The sequence below is a fragment of the Lates calcarifer genome, linkage group LG24 (assembly GCF_001640805.2).
Source record: "Lates calcarifer isolate ASB-BC8 linkage group LG24, TLL_Latcal_v3, whole genome shotgun sequence".
NCBI classification, from domain to species: Eukaryota; Metazoa; Chordata; class Actinopteri; family Centropomidae; genus Lates; species Lates calcarifer.
The window spans coordinates 15,142,817-15,169,369 of record NC_066856.1 but is presented as its reverse complement, the minus strand read 5'-3'; the positions used below and the strand labels follow the sequence as shown (position 1 = coordinate 15,169,369).

The 26,553-nt window shown below is 43.5% G+C and overlaps 1 protein-coding gene across 1 annotated transcript in view; it reads right to left on the bottom strand.

Annotated features, from left to right (window-relative positions):
- The window catches only part of scrib (scribble planar cell polarity protein), a 60,578-nt gene extending 34,025 nt beyond the window's left edge, over positions 1 to 26,553 (bottom strand). Inside the window, 5 exon segments of the mRNA XM_051066658.1 lie at positions 308 to 397; positions 931 to 1,009; positions 2,196 to 2,313; positions 25,453 to 25,764; positions 26,236 to 26,553. Of these exon segments, the coding sequence (XP_050922615.1) occupies positions 308 to 397; positions 931 to 1,009; positions 2,196 to 2,313; positions 25,453 to 25,611 (446 nt within the window). The 5' untranslated portion in view covers positions 25,612 to 25,764; positions 26,236 to 26,553.

The following is a 26,553-nucleotide window of genomic DNA, read 5'->3' as shown; positions in this document are numbered from 1 at the left end:
TGTTCACATTGTCAAACCAAAGACTTAAAATCCCAAAGATATTTAACTTCCAGTGATATCACATTTTTCTTTGATCAGTAAATCAACTAATTATTTCCTTTCTTTTCCCAATTATCAATAGTTAATTCTTCTAAATTATTTGCAAGCAGAGATGCAAAATTGATGTGACAAACAGTTGTAAAATCTGAAATTTTCAATCATTTATGAAGACAGTTTCTTTAACTATTCAAGAGAAACAAACAATTTCTAAAAAGAACATTTTATTATAGCAAATTTTCTACTGTCGGCTATTTGCATGTGTACGTACTTTCCAATGTCGTTGGGCAACGTCTGCAATGACACGTCGTTGAGTGCCAAGTGAGCCAGCGCTCGCAGTTGAGTGAAACCATCCGGCAATCTGAGGCAGAAAGACATGGGAGGGGAAAATAGTGGAGAGAGTCTCTTAGGGATCTGTTGTACAACGCATGGGATCACTTGACTCACACACACTGTTGGCCCTCTACATAGTCCCATCTGTTTAGGTAGTCAGCATCAAAGCCTTTGTCAGTGGTTCCATTTCTATATAACCGATTTGGACATCACTTAAATGCAAGGTTTTAATCCAGAGAACAGTGACTTTATTTGAATGATCTCTTCCAGGCATTTGCTCTGGACTATGTGAAATTATTTCTTAGCATCTGAATGATTTCAACCATTGCAGTTAAAAGTCAGGATGAAGTGCAGACTGTACATTCAAATGCACTCAATATGATTCAGTGCACATTTAAAATAGGAAGGAAAAGTAATTAGAGCAAACAAATGACACTTTTCATGCTTTGCTTCATTTTTCCAGCTAGTGCTGCTTCACTCCCCCTTGTTCTATCTGGGCAAGCATAATATTTTCTCACAGTGATGATGAACAGGGCAATGGGCTTGTTCCAATTCACTTACCTGGAGAGGGGGTTTCCACTGAAGTCTGCGATCTCCAAGGCCCTACAAAATTTAATGCTCTCGGGGATCTCAGGAATGTCTGCAGGAGAAAAGAGAAGATTGGGGGGGGGCAGACAGGAGTCAGCACCATAGACACACATGTAGAAAGGAGAGGAGGGGGGTCGTATTCTATAGACCGAATCATTTTAAGTTCTTTGTAATCACAACCAGATGGCTAAAAGCAGAGTAAGTGAGAGAAAAGAAAAGGGAAAATAAGACTGAAAAAGGTGAAAACTTGGACTGTGGAGGATAAAGCATAGCATTACATCTTCATTTTTCCTGCATACAGTAAAATTTAATATGAAATCACACACTTTTATAGTTAATTGCTTCCATCAAAGTCAAGCCCCAGTATCTGTATCTAAAGGCATTTTAGTTGTTAAGTTGTTACTGGTAAGACAGTTTGTACAGTAACAAGCAGCTTAAAATGCTAAAGTACTAAAGGTACTTAGCTTAACTTTTGTCTGCTTAAGAAGATGCACATATAGACGGTTCAAGCAGGAATCTGACCCATTGGCCTGACCAGGAAAAGCACTTTTACCACTAGACCCTGCAGGTGCACATTAAGAAATCCCTACTGAACCAAGCAGCCTATGACACTCATCTGGCTCTGTCCTGCAGCAGGGGCAGGGAAGCAGACAGGCAGACAGATGGGAAAGGCCCTCATAGGCCACTGCACACTGCTCTCACAGCACTTGGTGCAGTGTGTAGCAGAGCAGATGTCTCATATCTCCCGTGCCGGCCCTTCCTGCCTCTGAGTATCAGTGTGTTTGTGTGCAGCATGCAAGGACACAGAGAGGGCAAGGTATTTGTGTGTGTTACAGATGATGAGCTGCAGAATATAATATATCAGGCAGGCATCTCTGTAACATGACTTTGAAGCCGTTTTGCTTGCTTGTAGGCATCTTTCTATGGCATGGAGGTTCATAGATGAATGTCTGCCAGGGGGTAGACTGGGGATAATCTGGCAAAGAAAGCCAGCTAATATTTATCTAATGGCTGCTGCTAGTTTTGATTCTCCAGCAGATTTGGCTATGCTCCTGTTGCTTAACACCACATGGCAGAAATCATTTTTACACACAGCTCCTTTGTTGTTCTGTGATTTTGGTGTGGTCTAGACAAGAGAGGAAGGTTATTTAAAAACGTCATTAAACGCAACAACTGTGTGTTAATGGGTGGCCTTGCAAAGCAGATATTGTTGAGCATACAGTATAGTATTTACGTACCGTTTCTGGAGATGTCCAGTTCCACCAGCTGCATGAAGTTGGCCACCTCAGGCGGGAGTCTCTGGATCTCATTGTCACTCAAGCCAAGCTTCCGTAGGTTCAGTAGTCTGAAAAAAGGCTGCAAAGACACATGGTACCACATTAGACAAAAGAAAACATAAAACATTTCCTTGGGCAGTTGTTATTTCAAATCATTAGAATACTGTCAGGAAGCAGGAAGGGACAAGTGCCAATATTAAATATGGGGAAATGCTTAATGGCAGTTATTTTCTTGAATAATTGCTTATAAATCCTAGTAAAATATTTTTTTAAAAATCCCGGAGCTGGTGACATCATTACATAAACTTTTAAATAAGCTGCGGATTATTTTCCTGGTTAACTGATAAGTCTGTAAAATGTCAGAGAACGGTGAAAATGGGCATTACAAATGGCTTGTTTTGTCTGACCAACAAACCCAAATACATTCAGTTCACACTGATGTAAAGCTGTGTTTTTGCTTGAACAATTAATCAATTGCCAAACCGATTCAATTATCAATTAATGGACTAGTTGTTTCTTGGCTCTGTACCCTACAAACTGTATTAGTTCTCTAAATGCTGGGGCCATTCCTCTTTACCCTGATCATAACTGTAAGTAAGCACACAAGACGCTCTGTATATTCAGAGGAGAGCCGTCTCCAGAACTGGTTTTGAAAACATTCCATCATCATATTCCCAAAAACTTATCCTCGCCATGGCAACGCCAACCAAACAAAGTGGCTTTCGATAGGAGAGCTGAGGAGAGTGCTGCGGCTGTGGCCATGCCAAGTGCTTTCACAAGAGCCTGGTTGTTGGACAGGACAGCTCTCAGTAACATTCCTGCGCCAGCAGCGCTGTGTGCGTCTGTGTGTCATCTGTGGTTCAGATGGACAGACAAGACAGGCTAGTGGGGAACAGCAAGAGTAACAGGCCAAAACTATGCAGTTATTAACCCCTCAATCAGCCCCTGGTCCTGCAGCCCACAGAGGACCCACTGTCTGCTCTGTCAAAAGCCAGGCGACTTCTCAGATGCTGTAAGGGAGGAAGACTCGAGGAACTTGCCGACTTGGGCTTTCTGGGGTAGGAATTTGTATAAACTCATTATTCAGGGATGGTTTCTGAGCACAGACGTCTGCAATCTTGGAGCCTAAACCTTAATTCAAATTAAACTTCAGGCTGTCAGCAAGGTCCTCCGCTGAAGACATCCCTTGTGTGTCAATAACCCCAGAGATTAATATACTTAATTTGAAAATCCAGACAATTCAAGTTCCTCCTCCTCCACTGGGATTAAAGTTACAAAAATGTAGCGCTGTTACACTCCTGTCTCCCAACTGTTGCATAAAGATGTAGTAAATCAGATACCACAAAACTATTTTTGATGTGCACGGCCAGGTTCATGCTTGTCAAAAGTGTGAAAACACACATGTACACACAGTCTACCCACTCAGTGCATGCTGGGAGACAGCTCAACAATTACGCTGACAAAGAGAAGAATGCTGCAGTTCAGTTCCCCGATGACAGACACTTCCTGCTCTTAACTAGTTATGTGTATTGTGTTTGGATGGCGATGTTTTTTTCCCAGAATCTGTCCAAGTTTTGCTGGTGGTGCAAGACCGAGCTTGTTAGAACTTTCCCACTGTTGAAAATTTCCTAGTATTAGCCTGGTAGTTCACATTAGCATCCCCACCTGATGGAGAGTGAAATGGGAGATGGTGGGAGGAGATTATCACTGGAAAGGACACAGCCAGAGGGAGACAAAGAGGGTGTTGGCTCATTGAGTAGCAGGTGACAGGTATCAGATGGCAGGAACAGGAAACAGGAGCTGAGAGCAACCATGTGACCGGGGCCAAGCCCAGATGGGAACCGGCCCCCAGGAGGGGAAGCTACCTTGCTGGGAGAACAGGTGACACTCAGAGAAAGAAAGCTACTCAGAGTGACACACGTACCTTAAAAATCATGCCACAGAGATGAGAACACACACTTCAAAATATAATTTTAACTCCTCAGAAAGTCTACCTCAACTGAGACAGTGTATGACGATGTACTGCCAACATTCACTTGCATCCAGGCTAAACCAATCACCCAATAAAAGCTTTAGCATCAGTGCATTCCTCTCCACTCTTGATATCGTCCAGAGCTCGATTAGTGATGAGGGAAAGATAGATAGTAATGCAATTGTGCCTGTGAACAAGTAATTATGAACACTCACAAAGATGGCCATTCACTCCTGAGTGGCCGCTCTCATACAAGCCCGCCGGTGTTTTTCTAGGAAACAAGTAGGATGCTGTACCCAGCAGTAGTTTTTTTCTGAGAAACTGCAAGACGCCAAATAACTTGTCCAATCAAATACTGACATTTTTCATGAGTAACATGTAATCAATCTGTTCTTGATGCATTCAGCTGCTTTCAGAACAGTCGATAGCTGCTAACTCCATCAATGAAAACTGGATCTGATGTTCCTGCTGTTTCCCACCAACTGATGTACTTTCAAATTAAACAATGGAGAAGCCAACAGGGTTACACGGGTCAGTGGGTCAATTGGAATAACAAGCGTGAGCAATGGGATTTAGTGTACTGCCACCGTCTCTTCGTTGTGTTAGTGAGCCACAGCATTCTGCTCAGTCTCTCAGCACTGTGCTTGTGTACCCATTTGTAGAGTGAGGCGGCACTTTGGTGAGAACCACTGTGCTACATTTCCTTTACGACTCTGCATCTGGGATGTTTTAATGAGGGCCTTGCAAGAGTTGTTTGGTTAAGGAAGGGAGTGAAGTTGTGAACGGGAGGGTACAGTGCAGTGGAGTGGGAGGGGAGGTAAGTAAGTGATAGCAATGTCAGCAGAGGGCAGTGTGGGGTCTCACAGGACTTACAGTAATATAACATACCAGTCATAACAGCCAACTTGCAAACAATCATGAGAATACAATGCGCTAGTTTTGCTTATGCCTAAAGAAGGCAGATAATCAATTCCAAAGTCCTTGTGAAGCTTCAGTACTTAGAAGCATTTACCGCAAATATTTGCTGTTAACGGCCAAAACAAGCAGAGGAATGCATGCATCAAAACTGGATATCAATACTAGCCACCTGCTAGTCTGTCACATCTAGTAAGCAGTCTTTGTTTGACCAGTTTGTCCCTTCTTAAGAGCAGCTTTGGCAGCCAAAACATCTAACTGTATGTGATTGGTTGAGTGAAAAGTTAGTCATGCCCGCAGCCATGTTCCCTCTTAAACAGCTTTGAATTCCAGAGAAAAAAGTCATAGGTAAATTACATTAATGGTTGTTAGGACAGCTATGAGAACTGACACAGCTGCACAGATTCAGCTGGACTATGATAAGGTTTCACACAGGGGAGGATTGGGTCTGTGTAACATCCACAATGTGGCCAACTCAAGCTAGTGTGACATGGGCTCTGTGGCGTGGGTACGAGATATCCGCCATTATTATACAGTGAATGAAGCCCAGTCACCCATGAGTAACCTGTGACAGAGAGCTGTGTGTGTGTGTGTGTGTGTGTGTGTGGTGTGTGTGTGTGTGTGTGAGAGAGAGACGAGAGACACAGAGAAGCTACACAAAAGTGTGTGTGGACAGTTGTAAAATGCTTTGCTTTGTCTTATCTGCATCATTCTGCTTAGCTTACATTCCAATCAGACTGAGTGTGTGCCTCAGGATGTGTGTTCGTATTTGTGTGCATGCATGCATGTGCATTCTGCAGACATCCTTAAGTCAAAGGAGGGAAGATCCTGTGTGGTAGGTCTTTAAGTCAGCACACACTACTGTGTATAGAGAACTTTGGCTAGAGTATTAGGACTCAGCATGTGTGTATCTGGGGGACAGGGCATTATGTTAACATGCATATTTGCGTGTTCTTGTGTATCAGCAGCAGTGGGTGTTTGTTTAAGAGTGTTTACGAGTGTGTTTATGTGTGCTGGAAGAGACTGTAAATTCACAGGGAGGAATGTTGATGTTTGTGGACCTCACATCACTCCAGACAAACTAATTAAAATGTGACTACAGACATCGGAGAGGTAAAGCGTGCATGTGTTTGTGAAGCATATGAGTAAACTGTACGAGCAACACTCCAACTGTAGGTGCAGTGAGCTGCAGCCTGATGTTAACAGAGGCTGCAGTGTTGCAGTCAAGTGACTCCATTTAGCTTACAGTTTCCCTCCAATCATGCCATCAGACTACAGACAGAGCAGGCTCCTCCTGCCCTGCAAACACACACACACACACAAATTACTAAATTCAATCCTCCACTTAGAGGGTGCATTTAGTGTGCAGGAGACTGGAGAAAATCCAGACACCCAGCTCCATGTTTGTCCTAAATCATCGACCTGAGGCCAGGTTCATGGTTTATAAAACTACCGTATAAATATCCATAAAGGTCCTACTTCTGACATCAAACGGGTAGTTTGTGTAGCATCTGCAGAGACAAAGGCATAAAGTCTTGGCATTTAGTGAAACAAAAACAAAAAGGGCTGAACCACCTCGATCAGGTCTCAGCTCGCCTACAGAGGCATTTAATCAATGGACCCACTCATCTCCAAGTTTGCAAGCAAAAGTCAAATTACATACCATCATTAAACCTCTCCTCTATTCTTTCCTCAGCATTTCTGTTTTATTCTAATACACTTCCTTTCCTCTGCAATTCCTCTGGAATTCTATTCACACATTCCCGAGCCTCTTAATCTCGTGCCAAATCTGCCCCGTCCCCGGCCCAGTCCTTGTGTCCCCACTCTTCCCAATATCCATTCCCTCACAATGCACACAAACTACACACACTGCACGCACACTACTGGGGTGAGGGGCTCAAAGAGAAGGGAGGGGAGAGCACATGCTTTTGTGCTGGCCTGGACTCTTTCAGTGTCGGGGGAAATAAAAAGCAGAGTGGATTTGGTTGACTGAGTAACTTGGTCGGTCGCTCGAATGGTGAGCCTCATTACTGCACACTAGCTTCTATAGATAGCTGCAGTCATTGTTGTGGTATAAACTCAGTACATGAATGACCACAGACACAAGGGAACTCTGGCACAAAGTTGTGCAATAAGTATCAGTGCTCCTCATCTGACTAAACCCAATATCTTCAGCGCAGAGTTATTTGAAACTAAAAGCACATGCACCAGCAAGACTACATGCTCAGTCACTTCAAGGCCAGTGCTAACAGAGCAACATGGGCTGATGTTGCTCTGCTGCTTGGCCAAAGCATGCACCCCCCCTCCCTCCCCCGGCAGAGCTATGTTTGAAACCCAAAGTTCCCAAAAATTTCTACACATGAATGACACCCTAACTGGTCCCTCTTCCCCTCCTCCTTCCCACTGCTCCACCTCCCTGAGTTCCCTCCATTTTCCTTGGCAGAAAGACAAAGACCAAGCAGCCAGCCCCACACAGGGCTGTCAGTCACAGGCTTGCCCACACTGGCCCACCCCCCCCTCCTGCAGCCAGGCCAGGGGATTCCTCCATTGTCCAAAAGGGCACCACAGAGAAGAGAGAGAGGGCTGGAAATGGAAGGATGAGGACTTGAAAGAGGAAAGTGGCAACGGATAACAAAAGGCAGGAATGACTAAGAGGGATAGAGCAGGCAAGTGGGGAGAACAGCGCAGAGAAGAAAAGGAAGATTGTGTGCGAAGTAGTGAGGAGAGAGCTGAAAGAAAGGGAGTGACGGTGGATTATTAATGAAGAATGGAGGGTAAACAATGGATTCCCACAGTGCTCTGCACACTCTGCTCAACTAATGGGGACACAGACTTAAGCCACTGACCAACAAATTATCTCAACGGACTGTAAACTCATGGCCCTTCTCCCTGACAGATGAATAATGCCACTTATTAATTTAAACCAAAACACGTAACAAATCAACAGACTGTCATTAATGTGGTTTTGTCTGGTCCACTGTGCCTTGTAACCCACGTGGAATACAATGCTCCCATTGGCCTCATCAGAAAACCCACACGCATCAGACCAACAATACTACCATCCACCTACCCACAACCATAAACCTACATTCCACTTCCTCTGCCATCACCCACCACCTCCCACACACTCTCCCTTCTCTGCTCGTAGCTTAGGTGTGTGTATGTGCGTGCTTTTGGAGAGGAAAAGAATAAAAAGAAGCAACCAAGAACAACCAAATCCCCAAACACAGCAGTAGTACACACTGAACTGTACCTCTGATGGGTCATGTGTCTTCAATTTAAGACAGCACAGCTAATTCTATTAACTTTAATCAAACATGCTCGCACACAATCTAGAGAGACATACAGATAGTGTGCACATGTCTTTGTATGCCCATTTATTTGTGTGCCATTATAAAGCAGTGTGCATATGTGCGCGTGTGTTTGTGTTTCACTTAAGTGGCACTTTCAGCCATGACTACCCTTATCCGGCTCCAGTCCCCCGGGCTGAACAGGCCACACAGAGAGACGGGCGTGGTAAAGCCAGTATGAGTGACAGCCTGACTAACTCCCGTCTACTTACACCTGTCCTGGTGACTTTGATCTGCACACAGAGCAAACACAGCCAAAAGTCAGGCCAAGCACCGCCTGAGCCTACCACACCACATTAGCAGTTTTTGAACAACCCAGATCTGCTCCGATAACAAGACAGCAAGGGGAGATAAAAAGCTGTAGCTAACAATAAAAAAAAAAAACAAATTTCAGTAAAAATTAGCATGATGACATAAAAAACACAATGTGGCTGGTGGTTGAGTTTTCTTGAATGAAAAGAGCAACTCTGAAAACAATACAATCCAGAAAGCAACTAGTCAGTTTCAGTTAGATCTGTGTGATCTGTGCTTTGACATTTCATTCAAACTTAAATCATCAGTTCTGTATTCATGCTCCATGTCTGTGTTTTAATTTTAATCACTTTAAATCATTTAAACAATTCTGTCATTGAGGGAAACCATGTATTGTATATTTTACAGGCTCTTAATGATTAATTCACTACTGATCACTAATGCAGTGTACAGTAAAACAGCCTTAAATTTGTGTTCCCAGCTAATACACTAGTAGCAACCAATACTTGTGAAAATGCCACTACAGGACACATGATTTTCTACCAGTAATGTTTTTGATAAATTGATAATTGTGTCTATAGAAATGTACATCTCACAGCCAGAGCTGCTGTCTTCAAATGTTGTTCTTTGTTCACCCTTTAGTCAAAAACCCAATGGTCATTTTTCTTTAAAAATTAGTACAATCAATTATTTAATTGTCAAAATAGCTGCCAATTATCTTTTTCTGTCAATCAACTAATCAACTGATTGTTGCAGCTTTATAATAACACTCTGTTGCTGTCTGCCCTCTGGACATCCTGTGCTCTGCTGCACTGCCATGTTATCTTTAGTGAGGATGGATGAGTTAGGACAGACTCAGTGCGGAGGGCCCTCAGCTGAAGGATTCTGGGCCTGGGGGCTGTGCATGTACACAGTTTATGCATGTGCGTTTATGAGTGTGTGTATGAGAGTGAACTTGTGTATTTATGCTTGCTGCTTCACTTCATCCATGCCTGTGTAAACAGGGGGAAGCTGGAAATGGCTGTCGCTGAAAAAAACAAGAACTGTTGAGGAAAAGAGGGAACCCTCTAAAAGAACAAATAGACTGAAACAATGACAGCGTAGCCCACAGCACCTCAGACTGCCCACAGAAAATAGAATGCAGCCTGATACAGTTTCTACTAAGCTGCTATGAGTTCCAAATGCTTTTCCAAAGTCAACATGGTTAATAAACAGCCACAGTGACAACAGGGGCTTTTCCCCCTTTGCCTCCTGGGACTGCTGTTGAGTTTTGTTGAGTTGACAAAACGCTATTAAGTTCCAGCATATCCTGCCTGAACTCTGCCTGAAATGAGCAGCCTGGAATTTTCATCTTATAGATTCCTATTTAACAGCTGTATACACACTGTGAACACACACTGGAAAATAAATAGAAAGCCTTTATCACAGTCGTGCCGGTTGATGCAGACTTCAGCAGAGCTAAGGAAGAAGATTGAGAGGGAACAGGTGGAGATGGCATTGTGTGGCTGGGAGGCTCCTCCACCCACAAGTATACACTCTGTAACAATATGCACATGTACTACATTTTGAGAAAACTAAGCTTTATCTTCTATATCTGACTATATTCCTGCCACCCATGCCATCCCATACCCAAATGCAATAAGTGCAATAAACTATAATTAGCTCCCTAAGACAAATATGTAATAATGGTAAACAATGTGGCATATGGCAATCTTGGTTATGCTCTCCATAACCAAGAATGGTGATTGCTTGGTGCAGTAAAGCGATTTCCAGTCAGCATTTTAAAAATAGACAAGTAATCCCTCCACTGTTGCCATATTGGTGGGCTAATCACTGCTTTGGTTTCTAAAACCGTCCCAGTGATAGAAAAGCTTGCACCACCAGTTCTGGGACACCACGTCCACACAACTTAATTAACACAAACACACAGAAAGAGAGGGAGAAAGAGAGTTAGTGCTGAGTGCCAGTGCAGATTTGCAATCCAAACCAAATTCAAAGCAGCAGCCGAGTTGAAAGCTGTGAACGTGATCTTTTCAGAGCTGCAGTTTGCTTCTGTTTCAGATTTCATAAAGCCCATCTTCCACCTGACAATCAGAACACTTAAGCAAGACAATCAATACACTGTTACTGACAACACCCTTCCACATTAGAGAAAGCAGGAAACAACATAACAACTTCAAACTGGGCTTGGAAAAATCTGCAAGAGGGAATGAGAAACACAGCCAGATGCTGGGAGGTTTCTCTGCTGATGAACCAAATCTGAATGCCTCCATCCCAAGAGGGTGTGGCATAATCAACACCAATACTGCCTGGAAATGTAAATGATGACTGGCCCTGCAGGTGTCACTGAGTAAAGCGTGACCACAGAATGAACACAAAGGGATGGGCTGAAGTTTTGTTAACAGCACTTCGGTATTTGCTGATATGTTAATGGACAAGCAAGTGCACACTGCTCCCATTCAAACTGTGCTGTTTAGTTGAGCTAATGGCCTGAGATTCTCCTGCCATGTTCTCACACAGCAGGAATGATTGAGTACACAAGGAAATCAGAAACTGTAGAGGACGCCCTCCTCCTCCTACCCCCTCTCGCCTTGACTTCATCACATGCTTTCTCATTCTCTTTCTGTGTTCCCACAAACATGACACAAAACCAGAAGCCCTATTGTTTATAGTCCACAGAGGACGTTTGGCTCTTTCCTGGATGGGCTGGATCCGGTATGCGCTGCCTGCCTGTCTGCCCGCTCTCAGCCTGTCCCATGGTGGAGACGTGCTGTAGGGGACCAACATAGTTACCATGGTCCCTGGCACTGCTTTGCCCAGGTGTTGGATATACAAGTAATTTGCTAGCTAGTTAGTATACTGTCAACACATAATGTGAATGTGAAGGACACCTGCTTGCTCTGTAGCTTCTTGATTTGGCATAAATAATAAGACCAGCATTACAAAGGCTCTGTGGAGGATATGCATACATATAGAGACGTACAGCCAAACAAAGATGGTGCTGTTCGTACTTAGAAATGAAAGGTGGTAAAATACTAAGCTCAGGCTTTCATTTCAAGACACCTAGGCAGAAAAAGAGGATCTGGTCACCATGTACAATCTCTTACAGTATATGGTACCTCAAGATTATCTCTACTCATGCTGCTTAACAAGTTAGTGGAAACAGTAAAGTGAGAGAAACATCATCAAAGCGTCTCGTTGACTGCATGCAGCTACTTGACATCTTTTACTACAGGAACAATGTTGTGTATTAGACCTTTAAAAAAACATACTGAAAGTTCTTGTGTGTGTGCGTTATGAGTGCACAAGCAGCCTCAGTACAATTGATTCATTGTGTGTGTCCAGGTTGTGGCCTCCCTCACAGGATCATGTGGCTCAGTGTCTATCGTTTTCCAGTAACGGTCTTGGCATTCTCCCTCTTGCATTGGGCTTCACCCCAGTCTCCCTCCCTCTCTCTCTCTCTCTTCACTTTTCTCTCAGGAATGTTTAGTGAAACTGACATGGAAATAGACAGCTATGTACTTTTCATACCCTCCTATATATTTCCCAAACATAATTGGTTAACATTTAGGCGACCTGTGCCAGTTAAGAGCCTGACAGGTACATTTTTGTGTTGAAATTTAGAGATTCTAGTCAACATAGCTTTCAAGCAACTGAGATTTGACGCTGCCAAGTTCTGAAACAGTGTACAACAATCATTATTCTCAGAACATTTTAGCACATTCCTTCAAGTCACTGAGCATCTCTGCTGACAGACTAAATAGCAAGACTGGCTGATGGCAAGGACTGCTAATCACATAATTATAATAGCTAATGTTGCATTACTGTTCTACTACAGTGAGAATGATTTTGAAGCTTGAAAAGATGTTTTTGCGTGTTAAAAATATAAATCTAAGCTCAGTATGTCCAAGTCACTTGTCGATATCAGCCCTACCCACTGTAATTAACAGCAAACTGTGTGAAACCTGGCTCTCATGAATTGATTTGCATATATTTATGATTTGACCACAGGGCTGGAATAAAAGTAACCCTATCAGGTGGCATCGACAGCCAGCTCTCATGCTGCATAGACATGAGCTGACAAACTTCTGTCAGCTCTGCCTGGATCCAACAAATCTGGATTACACAAGGACTGCCACTGTTTTTGAGTAAGTAAATTAAAAAGGGTCAGAGTTACGGGGAAATGTTCTACTCATGCGCCATCAAAGTGCAACAGAACACAACTAATTCAGTTAACCCTACTTACTTTACTGTATGTAGTGTTTCTTTAATGCATGGGATTTTTGCAGAGTCTCTTATGTTTAGACCTGAAGCTTAAAAACGTCTAGCACAGATCAGAAAAGTACATAAGGCTACAACACTAAGTTTGGTAAGTGGTTCACAAGAGCAGCACAAAGTCACCTCTATGTAGTTCACTCATCTAGCATCCCTGCCTCGGTGGAAAAATAACTGCTCCACTTTAGGTGTTGCTATTAAGTATCACTGCCTTGCTGCAAGGACAAAGTGAGGCTTTGAGACACGCAGGTCCACACCCTCTCTCCCTCGGCTTCTGCATGACATGTTTGGCTCGGGCAAAGGTCGAGGTCGCTGTGTTGTAACTGGGTTTTGAACAGCAACTGCTAGTGCCTCTGTGCACACATGGAGGTACAGTAGGTCTGTACTGACAGGGAAGCCCCAGCCCATCTGCTGTCTCTCCCTGACAACACAGAGCAAACGCACCCCCGCATCAGGCAAACCACTGGCCCTGGGAGATCCATCACCTTGGAGACCAGCGTTCAATGAAGAAGCCGGGGGAACGAGGCAGCAGAGACCTCCCTGGTGACGCTCGCCTGACGATGAAATGAAAACTGAGCTTCACTCGACAATTTATCTGCTCAAAGAAAACAAAACACTATGTGAACATCTGCACTGTGTCATCACAAACTGCAGAGCCACTCCTGTGATGTAATCTATCATACATGTCATCACTGTTATCATTTCATTTCTATGTTGTGGATTTTGTCCCTTATAAACACTGAGAGCGTTCAACACTTCAGCACATACGCTTATCTTTAATACAAGACAGGGATGTCGTTATTCAGGATTACAAGCCAAACCCCATTAATGTCACGGAGACAGAGTAATTACAGAGTTGTCTGCACACTCCTCCCACATGACTCCAGAGAGGATCAACGCCAGGAACGACCAAAACACTAGCCCTAAGCCCACAGGCAAGCACATGCTGATCCCCGGAGGGTGTCTGAAACACGCTTTTCTACATGCCCAATGTCGTGAACCTGGTTAGTGATGGCAGATCTAAAAATACACTAAGGAGGAACCTGATAAGAACATAAAAAGAATCATGATGTAGTTTAGAGCACAGATAGCACATTTTGTACCTTTGCCAGCATCCTGTGTTCCTTGTCTAACACAGCATAAGGTGACAGAGTCCAACCAAACATGGTACATGTACTCTCAACCTGTACGTGTCCTTGACCTCACCTGACATGTTCCTGTGCTCGTAAGAGCTGTTAAACTGCTGAGTCAATCACTTTTCACAGAGTACCCTGTGACCACAGATTTCTGCAGCTTGTCCCAGCAATCCTACTGCAATCTGCAACTCCTTGCTGACTGCTCACACAAAACTCTGTAAATGAAATGATAATAATTTAGTTAACTGATAAGTTGTGGATACTGGCTGTTGACGTATGCTTACAACTATGGGTTACAAATTGTGAGCATTTACAGCTGATACTTTGGATGTGCCAAAGTGTCAGCCTGCAGGGGACAGGTGAGGTGTTAAGTTAAAGAAGTAGTTTCTGCCAAGTCTTAGCGGTCATGGATTTAGCTAGTTAAAGCTGATCACTGGGTGTGAGTTTTGCACAGGGACCCATTTAAACTCAAACATAATTCAAGTAAGTAAAGTTTCCCTTAAACCTTCCATGCAACAGTTTTACCTTCTGTGCACCATAGAAGTGGAAACATCAAAGTCAAGGTGCAGTGGGGCCGACACATGCCCACTCAAGTTTAACTATTTTCGACTTGAGGGTGAAAATTTGCATAACACAGATGTTACACGATGTTACTGCAAACATCTGTACTGTCAGTACAGAGACATGAGCTGCTTTTAGGACAACTGGACAAAAGTACAAAAACATTCCCACAGTCAAATGAATGAAATGATGGTCATTTATCAGGTGAAAAATATACTTGTCTACAGTCTCTGAAGGACAAACTATGTGATGGCATCACAGTTTCTAAAGTACAGACATATCTTACACTAATACCAATATATTTGCATTAAGCTAATTTCCACCCATCTATTAGCTGAGCCAAATTATCGCTCAGTCTCCAATTTGAAAGCACTGTCAGTCTATGTCCAAAAATCAATACAGTATTGCCTGCATCTGCTAAATGAGCTTACATTACCTTTCTGAGACCAGACAAAATATGAATATAAATACACAGGCAGTTCAGTGAGAAGTGCTGTTGAGGTCTTTTCTCCATTGTTTCAGCTGAGCTCCTTCACAGTATTCCCATTTGTGTTTAAAGGCCCAGAAGAACATGGGCTGGCTTAATTACAACACTGTTAGAATGAGCTGAGACTCATATTTAACAACGAGAGACTGAAATTAAACTCTATTAGCTTGATAATTCAACTGAAGCACGATGTGTGTCTCATGCATGCTTCAGTGTTAGTCTATGTATAGTGTCTGTGTGTGGGCTTCACCAGCAGGAATGGAAAATGTGTAAGTTCAAGTGTATGTGAGAGCGAGAGAGAGGAGTGAGTGGAGCTTCTAGAGGGCAGGGCAAACTCCTGGAGATTCCAGGCATGCCTGCGTTTCCTCGGATGTCACGTGCTGCAGTGCAAACACTGCTACGCTGAGTTAATTACACAGAGCACACCAAGCCGCTTACTTCTCCCCAAATATTTCACACTTTAGCAAAACCATTATTAAGGGAAAGCTGAATCAAACTTGCTTAAAATGCCACTTATATTAAGTGTATCACAACTGGAGAAAATCATATTTTTAATTAAAGACTAGAAAGCACAGAGAAGTGCCTGTCTAAGTACAAAAGATTTTTATTTTCTGTACTGCTCCAGGAGCCTAAATATTGTTTTGTGAAGCTTGACTGAACTCTCACACAGCAGTGAGGACAGAAATATTATTAGAAAGCTGTCCTGTTGAGGGAATAAAGCAGGGACAATGAGCACAAAGAGTTCCATTGTGAATTGCTGCAATTCTTAACTTAAAATAGCTGACCTTTTACTGTAAACAATACCCTAACTATCAACACTTAGGGAATCAGTCATCAGATTGTTGTGACCGTGTCAAAGCAGAGACACAGAAACACAAGGCATGGCAGAGGAAAGAGTTAACTGCTGAGGCTGAAACATATTCACAAAAAAGAAAGAAAATCAGGGCATTCTTGCTGCACTGGAGATGAAAAGATGTGCTTGGGGGCCTACTGACAGGCCTGCTAATGTGCTCACTTGCATGCACACGCACACTCATAGTGGACACGAACTGCTGCCATCTCCTTTCTACAGACCTGTTACTGCTTTGTTTGTTTTTCATCACTGGCATGGCATGAGCATGACACATACATGCGTGCGTACTGCTTTGTTGTCTCCAAAGAACCCTGCTGTGCTTTCTATTGACCTCCCTCATCTATTCTCTCTGTTATACACATAAACATTCACCCATCAGCACTTCTCTATTAGGAGACTGAAACTGGTCATGTGGCATATCCCACCCATTCAGTCTGCCTTATATTGTGTTTGCTCAAAAACCAATTAACCAACCATGACTGTGTAATATGGTGACTTTCTAAATCCCTCAAAAAAAAGAAATTCCTTCCAAATCAGAACTATAGACTTTTTCCACACAGGTGGTCCTGACCATTTACATTTTTAGTAGGAACAACAACATGATACTGAGCTGGAGACTGTCTCATACAGCAGTTCACATGCTGCCCTGTTGTGTTTCCTGTACTGTTACACAGCTGTACTGCTTGGGGGGATTAATTCCAGGTTTCATTCATATCTGTCAGTTTGTGACTGTAGCAGAACTGCAGGAAGGTAGCTGAATTATTGTGTGCCATTCTGAGATCACAATTATCTATAGTTTTAATCTTTGGAAGAGGATAACTTTATTTTAACTGGTAAGTGAAATTGAAGATTTTACTTCCTAGACATAAACTAAAAATGACTCCAACTGTCTTTGAACAACTTTACTCTTAAAATCATGAAAAATGTCTGGACTTTCAAAAATGTTAGTATTTTTTTCCAAGTGGATAAAGGTTACAGTGCTCCACTCTGACAGTGGGGATGTGAGAAAATCTGACTAAAACCTTTGTAAGTAAGGGGGTAGCAGTGGATTTTTTTGTGGACCATTTGTCTGCAACTGACTAGAAAACACTAATATGAAACACTCATCAGTATTGGCATAACAGCTAATGACACACCTTCATAAACAGATATAATAATCATCTAACAACATGGCAGTTTCTTTCCTCTCTTTGCGTCTATAACAATCAGTGATACTGGCTAATGGTAGGCAAAATCAATAATGTGATCGATATGGAAGAGAAGTAGACAACAGCAATTTAGATAAGTTGTAAATGATTATTAAGTCAATAATGGCTTTAGTGATGAGGAAATTCAAAACACTGAGCTCTGCAATGGGTATAGTACACATGGTAGCATTTTATCAGTCAGCTGGTAAATAATGTAAAACAAATTTGTTCTGGAAATACATGTGTGGATAAAGTACTTATGGCAACACATACAGAAAATGGCTGCCTGGCTCTTCAAGACAACCACAAGCAAACCTCTCAGTGTCCCTGATTACTACACAGCTTACATATTTTCCCAGATATGTTCACGGTCAAGCCAGATCAGGGTTTCTTTTTTGTGTACATTCAGATTATACTGTAGCTTCGCTTTCAACTGTGACATTTTCAGACAGACTTAACTCAGGAATGCATGCTTTGGATGGAGTAGGCTGATATATTGTTCCTTTGCAGCAGTTTTAACAGAAATCATGATGTAAAAAATCAAAGAGACAGCAGTTCTCAATGGGAGCAAACATGTCTGCTATTTAGAAATACAGTACATAGCAGTTTAGAGACAGTCATCAATCAAAAGTTGGCTGGTTTGGGGAAAAATATTCCCCAAATGGAACCAAATGTTGGCACTCTGAAGTCTTGTAGATGACAGGCAGGAAGATAGTGAGTCAAGTGAAGAGCATTAGTAAGTTTATAACTATTCTCCTTTATCATGACTCTTGAGCTCTTGGGCTTAACATTCTTTCACGGGTTGGTGCCATATCTTGTAGGATTACACAGAAACAAGGAGCTTTAAATCACTTATCATAAACACTATCAGTCAGAATCACCATGAGCTTGTGAGTACTGGACAGAGGGAGGGGCAGAGAACAAAACAGAAACAGTGCTGTGCTAGAAGGGAGGTAGGGGTGCCGGAGTAAACAACAATAAAACATAATCCAGTTTTTCTCAAACCTCCTGTTTTCATGCCTGGACTTAGAAATCCCTAAATGTTCCACAAACAAGGTCTAAAGTGGAGATGGTCTCCACAAAACAGGGCATTCCATGGCCCGCTTGATTATTCCCACTTCCTGCTCGCACAGACGTTCCCGACAAAAAGGAATCAACAAGAAAAACATGGGGCGTCAACAAGTCAGACTGGCCCCAACCTAGATGCTGACTGAGTGCCGAGTTGAGTGCCCACAGAGAAAACAAACCAGTGCTTTGAGTGCATTCTGCAGAAGGAAAGGGACTAGCCCAGACAGAGAGTCACTCTGAACTGGCCACCTGTTTCTAAACACAATATAAAAGCAGAGTTGCTCTGTTGTGGTAGCTGTTGTGTAGAAGAAGTGGTTTCTGATTGGTTAAATTCCAATTTCCACTGCTACTGCTGAATTCAAACACTTGTTAAATGCTGCTTCTAAATCTTGGCGGTAACTTCCACCGTAAATACTAAAAATCTGATGGAGATAAGAGACAGCGAGACAGTGACCCATCCAAAGCCACTGGTACAGAAAGAACACCAGGCTGAGGATGTGAGGGCTATCAGGTTTCACAGTGACAGATAGAGGCCCTCAATGACTGTGTGTGGCCAGCAGATAAAGGGCAGCATTTGTTTGTGGTCGGTCTTAATGCCATCCTAGGTGACCTATTCCCCTACAGGGACATCAGCACCCTCACAGATTAGCCTCAAAGGGCCATTTGTGGGACTGAGAGTGTAGTTCCTGAGCTCCTGTATGATCAAAAGGTTCAGAAACAGCATCCAACCCCCCAAAGAAATGTCAGTGCTGAATTTAACCACTCCAAACTTCATGTGTTCATCTGCAGCAGGATTCTCTTTACAAGCCTGTCACCTAAATGTAACCTGTTGAAAATGTGCAAACGCCACAAACATCTGGCACAAGATGACCTCAAACTGCTCTGCTAACAGGATGGGAAATAACCAACCATGCACAAAGCAGGTCTAACATTTCTAAACACTGGTTGCTGAGTGGATGAAATCAACACATAAACACAGTTGGACAAAAAAGACAAAATGGTGTCAAACTGCACATCTTGTCTGTGTGCACTTAATGTCTGTAGCCAACAGATCTCCCATCCTATCACAGAGCTCCAGCAGGGCATGCAGTGCAGCCGCAGACTCTCCCCTATCACAAACAGCTGCCAGTGCCACCACCGCCATCAATTATTCACTAGAGCTTTGCCTCCTTGTTTACCTTTGAGGCTGGCGACCGAGGCCAGAGTGCATGGGAGAGTGTCAGGTCCAAATCACACTGCCACTGCAGTGAGGCAGGGAATCACTGGACACATGTCATGTGACAGCCCAGCCTCAAACAGGAAATGATATTGTGTTGAAAGTCAATGGGGCCACACAGGGTGGAATCAACAACATTATAATAATGGGAGTGTGAGCTTCAGTTTCTCTGCTTCACAGGCTTACAACCAATTAATGATTGGCCATGATCTGCCAACTTTTACTTGAAATTAATACAAAACTTAAACTTTAAAAAACATCCATCCCAAGTTCTCAAGCTGAGATTCCCAAACTGTTCAAATTGCTTGTTTTGTCCAATTCATGTTCCAAAATCCCCAAGATATTCAATTTACAAAGATAGATTGCTAGTGCCAGCAAATGTTTGACATTTTCCATATTCCATAGTCCACATTCATGCTATATGTTTTGGACTGTAGGTCTGACAATACACAGTTGACATTGCTGCCATTTCCCAGGAAGAATGCATGATTTCTCAAACTGAAAGTGAGGGAAGAAGGGAGAGCGTGTATACACGTGCTTGTCAGATAGAACAAAGCAGAAGATCCATCTACACCGTTCACTAGTCTCCAGGGGACCAGCTGTTAGCTCTGTGACCACTTCTCTGACTGCCTCTTTCCCACCTGACACTGCATGTCAGCTCAGACTCCGGTGTTCATGGATGGATGGATGGCCCTAACACCAGAGTCCCCGAGGACTGAAGATCAGTGGAGCTCAGCTCAGCTCCCAGATCACTTCCTCTAGAGGAGGTGCCTGAGCCCCCACCCTTCTGCTGTTAATCCATCTCCGGAATAAAATACACCCCCCACCACCACTCCATACTCTCTCTCTCCCTCTCTCTCTCTCTCTCTCACACACACACACACACACCTCCCATTACCCCTTGGTCCCTCCAGATTGGGGGGAGGGGGGCAGGCAGGATGTGAGACCAGCTGGTCATCAGCTCAGACAAAGAAACCTGCTGAATGTGCTCTTGCATCAAAAAGAAATTCACATCTCTCACATTGTTGTTTCTTCATGGTCTCAACAGCTCAGAGTCTCTCACTTTTCATGCACTGTGACACAGCCCCATCCTGTATGGGGGGGCTGATTACAAAAGTTTGTAAAAAAACAACCAAAAAAATCTACTTCTGTTTTTCTGACAGATGTACTCCTCTACAGTCACGTAAACTGAGGAAATCGCAGACTGAGGAAATCTTTAAGCCTGTCCTGATATATAAAAACAAAACATTCACACCACAAATCTTATTTTAGATTCATCTACACTTTGTGAACAACAGCACTGCTGGCTTCAACGTGCTCTACCAAAGCAGAAAAGAGGAGAGCAGAAGAGTGAGAAAGAGCTGAGCCAGAGGAACGATGTGGTTTTACCGCAGAGAGGCCAGTGGCAGGTGTAATTTATCTTTGGTCCTAGCCTAGTTCAGCCATTCACTGGGGAGAGACAAACCAGGGCTCTCCTGTAGAGTTAACTGGAAACTGAGGGAGGGAAGACAGACGACGGAACTGAACTGTACACTGTGAAGATCCAGTGCAAAGTGTACACGTCCTAGATCATTAAAGCAAACTTTCCTCAGTGAGCAACAAACTTGTTTTGGAACACCAGTCATTCTCAAATCAGGCAAAGTCATTTTTTAATCTTCCTCAAGATAAAGATTTATGAAACAAAAACTCATAAAACAAAATACTTGACTATTCAAGCTTGGGTAAACAATGGCAGTCCCATTTACATTCAGCAAGAGCTGAGTGAAGGGGCCTAATTTGGGTTTCTCTTGACCCGAGGCTGAACATACACAAGGGACTCAAGAGAAAAGCACTCAGATTTTTATCAGTGCGTTTATGTGCTCAAAGAGAGACCCAAATGGCAGAAAAGCAGATCCCAGAGGAGGCGTTCACTGAAACGCACTGGCCTGTGTGCATGGGGTCAAAATCGTGGTGCTGAGGGGCATTTTCACGGCCGGGTGAAGCCCTAATCTGCCCTTTAGCCACAGATCTGTTAGCGCACACACAGAGAGGGCATTGGTGACAGCTGAGGATTAAAAAGACTGCACAGTCATCCTTCCTATTTGTCATGCACATATACTTCCACTTTATTTAGACTACAAAGTATGTAAACATATAATTTTCCCATTCAGACAAAACCTTCCACTTCCACATACTAGGCTGCTCATTCAAGAATAGGACCAAAAGCTGGTGAAGTCATGAAGTCATTAATTCACTCTTAGCGATGATACGTGTCTCTCTTAGGCCAGTTATTGGCTGCAATAGTTCTCATATTTCTCTTTGTGGCAAGCATTGAGGCGGGAAATCAGTACTGTAACATATCAACTGTACCTAAAGGTCCTATTAGGTAATAATACTGGGAGCGACATAAAACCTGTTTCGCAAAGTCTGGCAGGGACACACCCTTCAGGGATTTGTTCCCTTGTTTCAACTATGGAAAAGCCTAACACGAACAAGCCGACGTACTCAGTCCAGTAGAGCTGTTATTTGGGCTGCTGCCTGCCGCACCTGCAGTCCACCTGGCTCCTCCAAAAAAAGGCTTGAGCTTTTAAGCAGGTGTAGCTGACCTAAAACAAATCTTAAAAATGATCATTTGGGTCAAGATATGCTGAATGTAACCCTGGTCAGGGCAGTGCAACGCACCCAGGAAACACTAAGAGCCACGACATTGGATATGAGGGGCGGGAGGGGGCAATCAAGAATGGTGAATGGACTTCTTTGTAACCTGTCATGGGACTTGAGAATGGCTAAAAAGATAATTCCCTCTTCCTCAACATGATCTTTGAAGTGGGGCTAGTTTTTCAAAGTAGTAAAAAGAAATTCAGATCACTTTAGTGCAAAACTTTCCAACTGAAAACACAGAACAAGTATGTGCAAATATGTTCAGATGTTGACAGAAAATTTTAACAGAAATATAAAAGCTTCATCCATAAGAAAAAGAGGCCTGCCAACTTATATACGTTTAAAAAAATAAGTGATCAATGTTTTCTCCGTTAGTGTTTTGTGTTTTAATCATCAGCATAGCTCCTTTGTGGTTGAACTGCTTGAAAACTTAAAATAAATGTCCTAATAGCAAAACAAAAGACTATCTGAGATTAATTTTTGACCAATGAGAAAAAAGAGCCACGATGCAGCATTAAGAGCTAAGGATGTATTGGCATGAGGGGAATTCCTGACCAGCTGCCTACTTGAAAGGTTCCCTAGACTCATTTCATACAGATACGTCACACTTGATGCTACAATTCCATGTAATAAAATCACTGCCTGGGTACCATCTTGCCACACATTAAACAAAAACAATCATACATTTTCTTATTTTACAAAACTTGAATGTTCTTGATGTGGCAAATGGAGACATCATTACCACAGAGTATAATCTAAGCCTGGAGGGGAGTGCGGTGGGGGTGAGTCACAGCAAACTTAAGAAACTGTCAGCACGTCTAAATCTCCATCTGTTCACTACGTTAAAACCCTACCAATGTGATCTAGACCATCCACCCCCCTGCAGCTCTGCACTTAATACTGCTACAAGTCATGACTGCTTTATTGTTCATTATTAATTTAAAAAGAGCTACCTGTTTGTTGTGTTTAAGATAATTTAACCGCTGTATTGATTATGTCATTGTGTATGTCAATGGTTTCAAAATGTTACTGCACAGATAAATACACCTGACTGAAACTAACCCTGCTGGACTGGTCTGCATGCTTGTGACTGTGTCCCGGGACTGTTTTGCAGGCCCCTCCTTTAAAACAAGTGACAGTCCATGAAGGTGTCCCCTGTGAGCCGATTACTCTCTGTCTGTGGCATGTGTTGTACATGGTGCTGCAGCTAATGTGTATGCTAACATTGTCCAGACTGTTTGTCATAGAAGGTGGGCTCATTCACAGATGAAGTGAAGAGCAAAAATGACCCAGGATGTTTGACTGGCATCTAAAAATATCTGAAGACTGACAAGCAAGTCCACAGACTCATCTCTGACTTGAATACACAGTGACAGGGATGGGGCACACAAATGCAAGAGGCATTCAGGACCCCTTACTCACTTGTGAGCTCATTATGGTAATACCATCATCATACAGTCAGTGCTCTTGTCCCCGACCCTGCACGGGTCTGACCTCTCACACTGCTCCCTCGCTGAAACCCCGCTGACTCTGAGGACCAGAGAGCGCCCATATGCTTTGTGTCTGCACGCTACGTATTCACCGCAACCACATGAGACATGCTGTCACCACGCATTTATGTCTCCTGGCTGAATCCAGCACCACACACAGAGACTGTGTCAGTTAGCTGTCTGCGCCACAGCACTTGTGTGTAGCCATCACTCTGTATTTCAGGGGCCACGCACCAGGTACACTGTGGATGTGTGACAGGTATGAACTAAGTGGAGGAAACATAGTGTCTGTCTGCAGGTAAGCCTCATCAGGCAAAGTAGGCCAAGAAACTGCCCTATCCCGCTAAGGACATTGAAGACAGGTTAAATACTGAGCAACTACTGCATGTGTGTCTGTATGAGTTGCTCTGTGTCCATCTGTGCCAAAACCTACAGCAAAGTTTGTGTCCCCAAAGACCATCTTTAATCAAACTAACACAGAGAGGGCTGAAATAAGGACTCTGTATGAAATATATCTATATTAAAAAGAACTAACAACTCGAATGAATTGGTCAAAAACAAAACTTTTCTAGCTGACTCTACAGTGTCAGCATTTTGTCAGCTCAGGGTTAAGGTCTTTTTTGTGCTTTGAGTATGAGATTTTTTTTACCAAAACACTGAAAATGCATAGTCAAAGGTGGTTACTGCAATAAATGTGTATCCACTGCCAAAAGACAAACAAAAAAAGGTGGTACTATTTATGACTCCTAGAAGGTAACATGTGGTCCTGTGTCAACACTTCAGCATCTGTTGACCTTACCTTGTTAACAAACTTCATTAGTGAATGTGCCACTTGTCCCTTTCAGCACTAAACTAGAGCCATGAAATGTGAGAGTCTGACAAAGTCTACTACTGGTTAGTGTGTTCATAAAAACTCCCTGCTCCATCACAATCACAGCCAGTGCCTTGTCCTGATAATGAACAATGCCTTAAACTGAATAAAACAAGCAGTGTTTTGTTCCGCTGCTCTGAAGAGCGGTAAGGAAAACAGACCAACAACAATCCTGTTCCCCCAAAAATAAACTCTTTGGCCATGCGAAGAGAACTTTTGCCATATTTTAAATAGTGGGAGTGTGGGTGGGGACAGCTTTGCAACTCATTCCACGCATGCCTTCCCACTCTGCATCCAATCCAACTGGCCACTGATGCCATTACTACAGGCAGCATGGTGTGTGCCAGCTGTTTGGGTCTGGGTTAATCCCTCTGAAGATGCTGCACATACACTGCACCCATACAGCTCATGACTGACAAACATCCCATCACCCTGAGCCACTTTTCTCCACACTTTTCTCACTTTCTTTCACGCAAGGTAACCAAGGATTCAAAGTTCTAGGAAAGCCTTGTCAATATTGGCCTGCAAAAAATGAAAAGCATTAACTAGCTGTAGTGTTTTTGACACTGTTATCCAGTGACATATGTGCAAGACAAAACAGCGTGTGGTTAAAACAGCTGATATATTATTGCTATCATTATCTAATGCTGTTACAGCACTACAAGGCCAGAATGACCAAACCCATTTCCAGGGAAGCAAGGGAGGAGGTACAGTACCTGTGCTGCTTGTAAAGTACCTAGGCAGGTAATGTCAAGCAAGCTATTTTACTGATTATGTCACCTGGCTGTGACCTTTGCTTTTCACGTATTTGAATAAAACACACACTGTCGGCAAGTGTGTAGGGGTGCAGGGTTAATTTGGCACGGAAAGTCATCAACATAGCATTCAAATATAGAAACGGATTGACACAGGGGAGGATATTCTTGGTCTATGAATCCTGCATACCTTTGGTAGCTCTTTGAGTTGGTTGGCATCGAGGAGAAGCTCCTCCAGGCTGCGACTGTAGCGGAATATCTCATCAGGGACCGTCTGCAAGTTGCAATGCCGCTTGTCCACCGACTCGACGTGGCGGTTGCAGCGCCACAGGGGGATACACTTCAGCATGTCCGGCCGCCGTGGGGGATTTGGTTGCCGGTGCTACTGAAATCTCCGCATCGGAGGGTGAAGCAAGGGGGGTGGAGGTCGCTGGGACAGAGAATATTTTGCGGGAGTGCGCTCACTCAATGTCAAAACACTTACTGTGTTCCCACGACGACCCTGAAAAGGAGGCCGAAATCCACTTAGAGATACAAAAATAATCCCTTCGATCTATTCCCAGTTTCAGTTTCAGCTGCGTTCAATGATTGTCAGGTTCGTCCTGGCGTCATCCACCCCGGAATTACAATTAACATAAACAAAACCGAGAACTCCCAATTGGCTAAAGCGTTTCCTCACTTCTTGCACTCACTTCTTCACACAGACGGAGGAACGTTAGCTTGTTTTGCTACCGCCACCATCCCTGTACCAGACCGAAGCTCTGCCGTGGCTAGCTGAAAAACATGCAGCCAACGACCCAGCTATGCAGAGACGTTGCTTGGAGTATCCCAGTCATGAGTGGTGACTGATAACACAACCACTTGACTTGGGTTACGGATAAACAGTTATCACAAAACAGCTAACATATCCCACTCAGCGAGTCAGCAGAGATTAACCCCGAGTATGGCTGCGCAAGGATGTGCTCGTCCTCACCGGCTGTGTTGTTAGCAAGCTAGTTACCATTAGCTAGCATCGGCTGGTAGCTGGTCGCTGATTGAACGCCTTTGTGCCTAGCTGCCGTTAGCGAACACTTGTATCACGAAAGCTAGGGAAAACACCTTCTTGACCGGTGTGTTTAGTAACAACATCCCAAAAGACGCCAAGTTAACCGCCCGGTGGCTGCTCTTTCAATGCGACGTAGATAAAACGCCAGCAGCGAGAGCAGGACCTTCAGCAACAGCCGCGCTTCCCTCCCCTTCTTGAACCGAGGCAGGCCGGTTTGGCGTGTGGGGGGCTGGGCTAGGTTTGAGC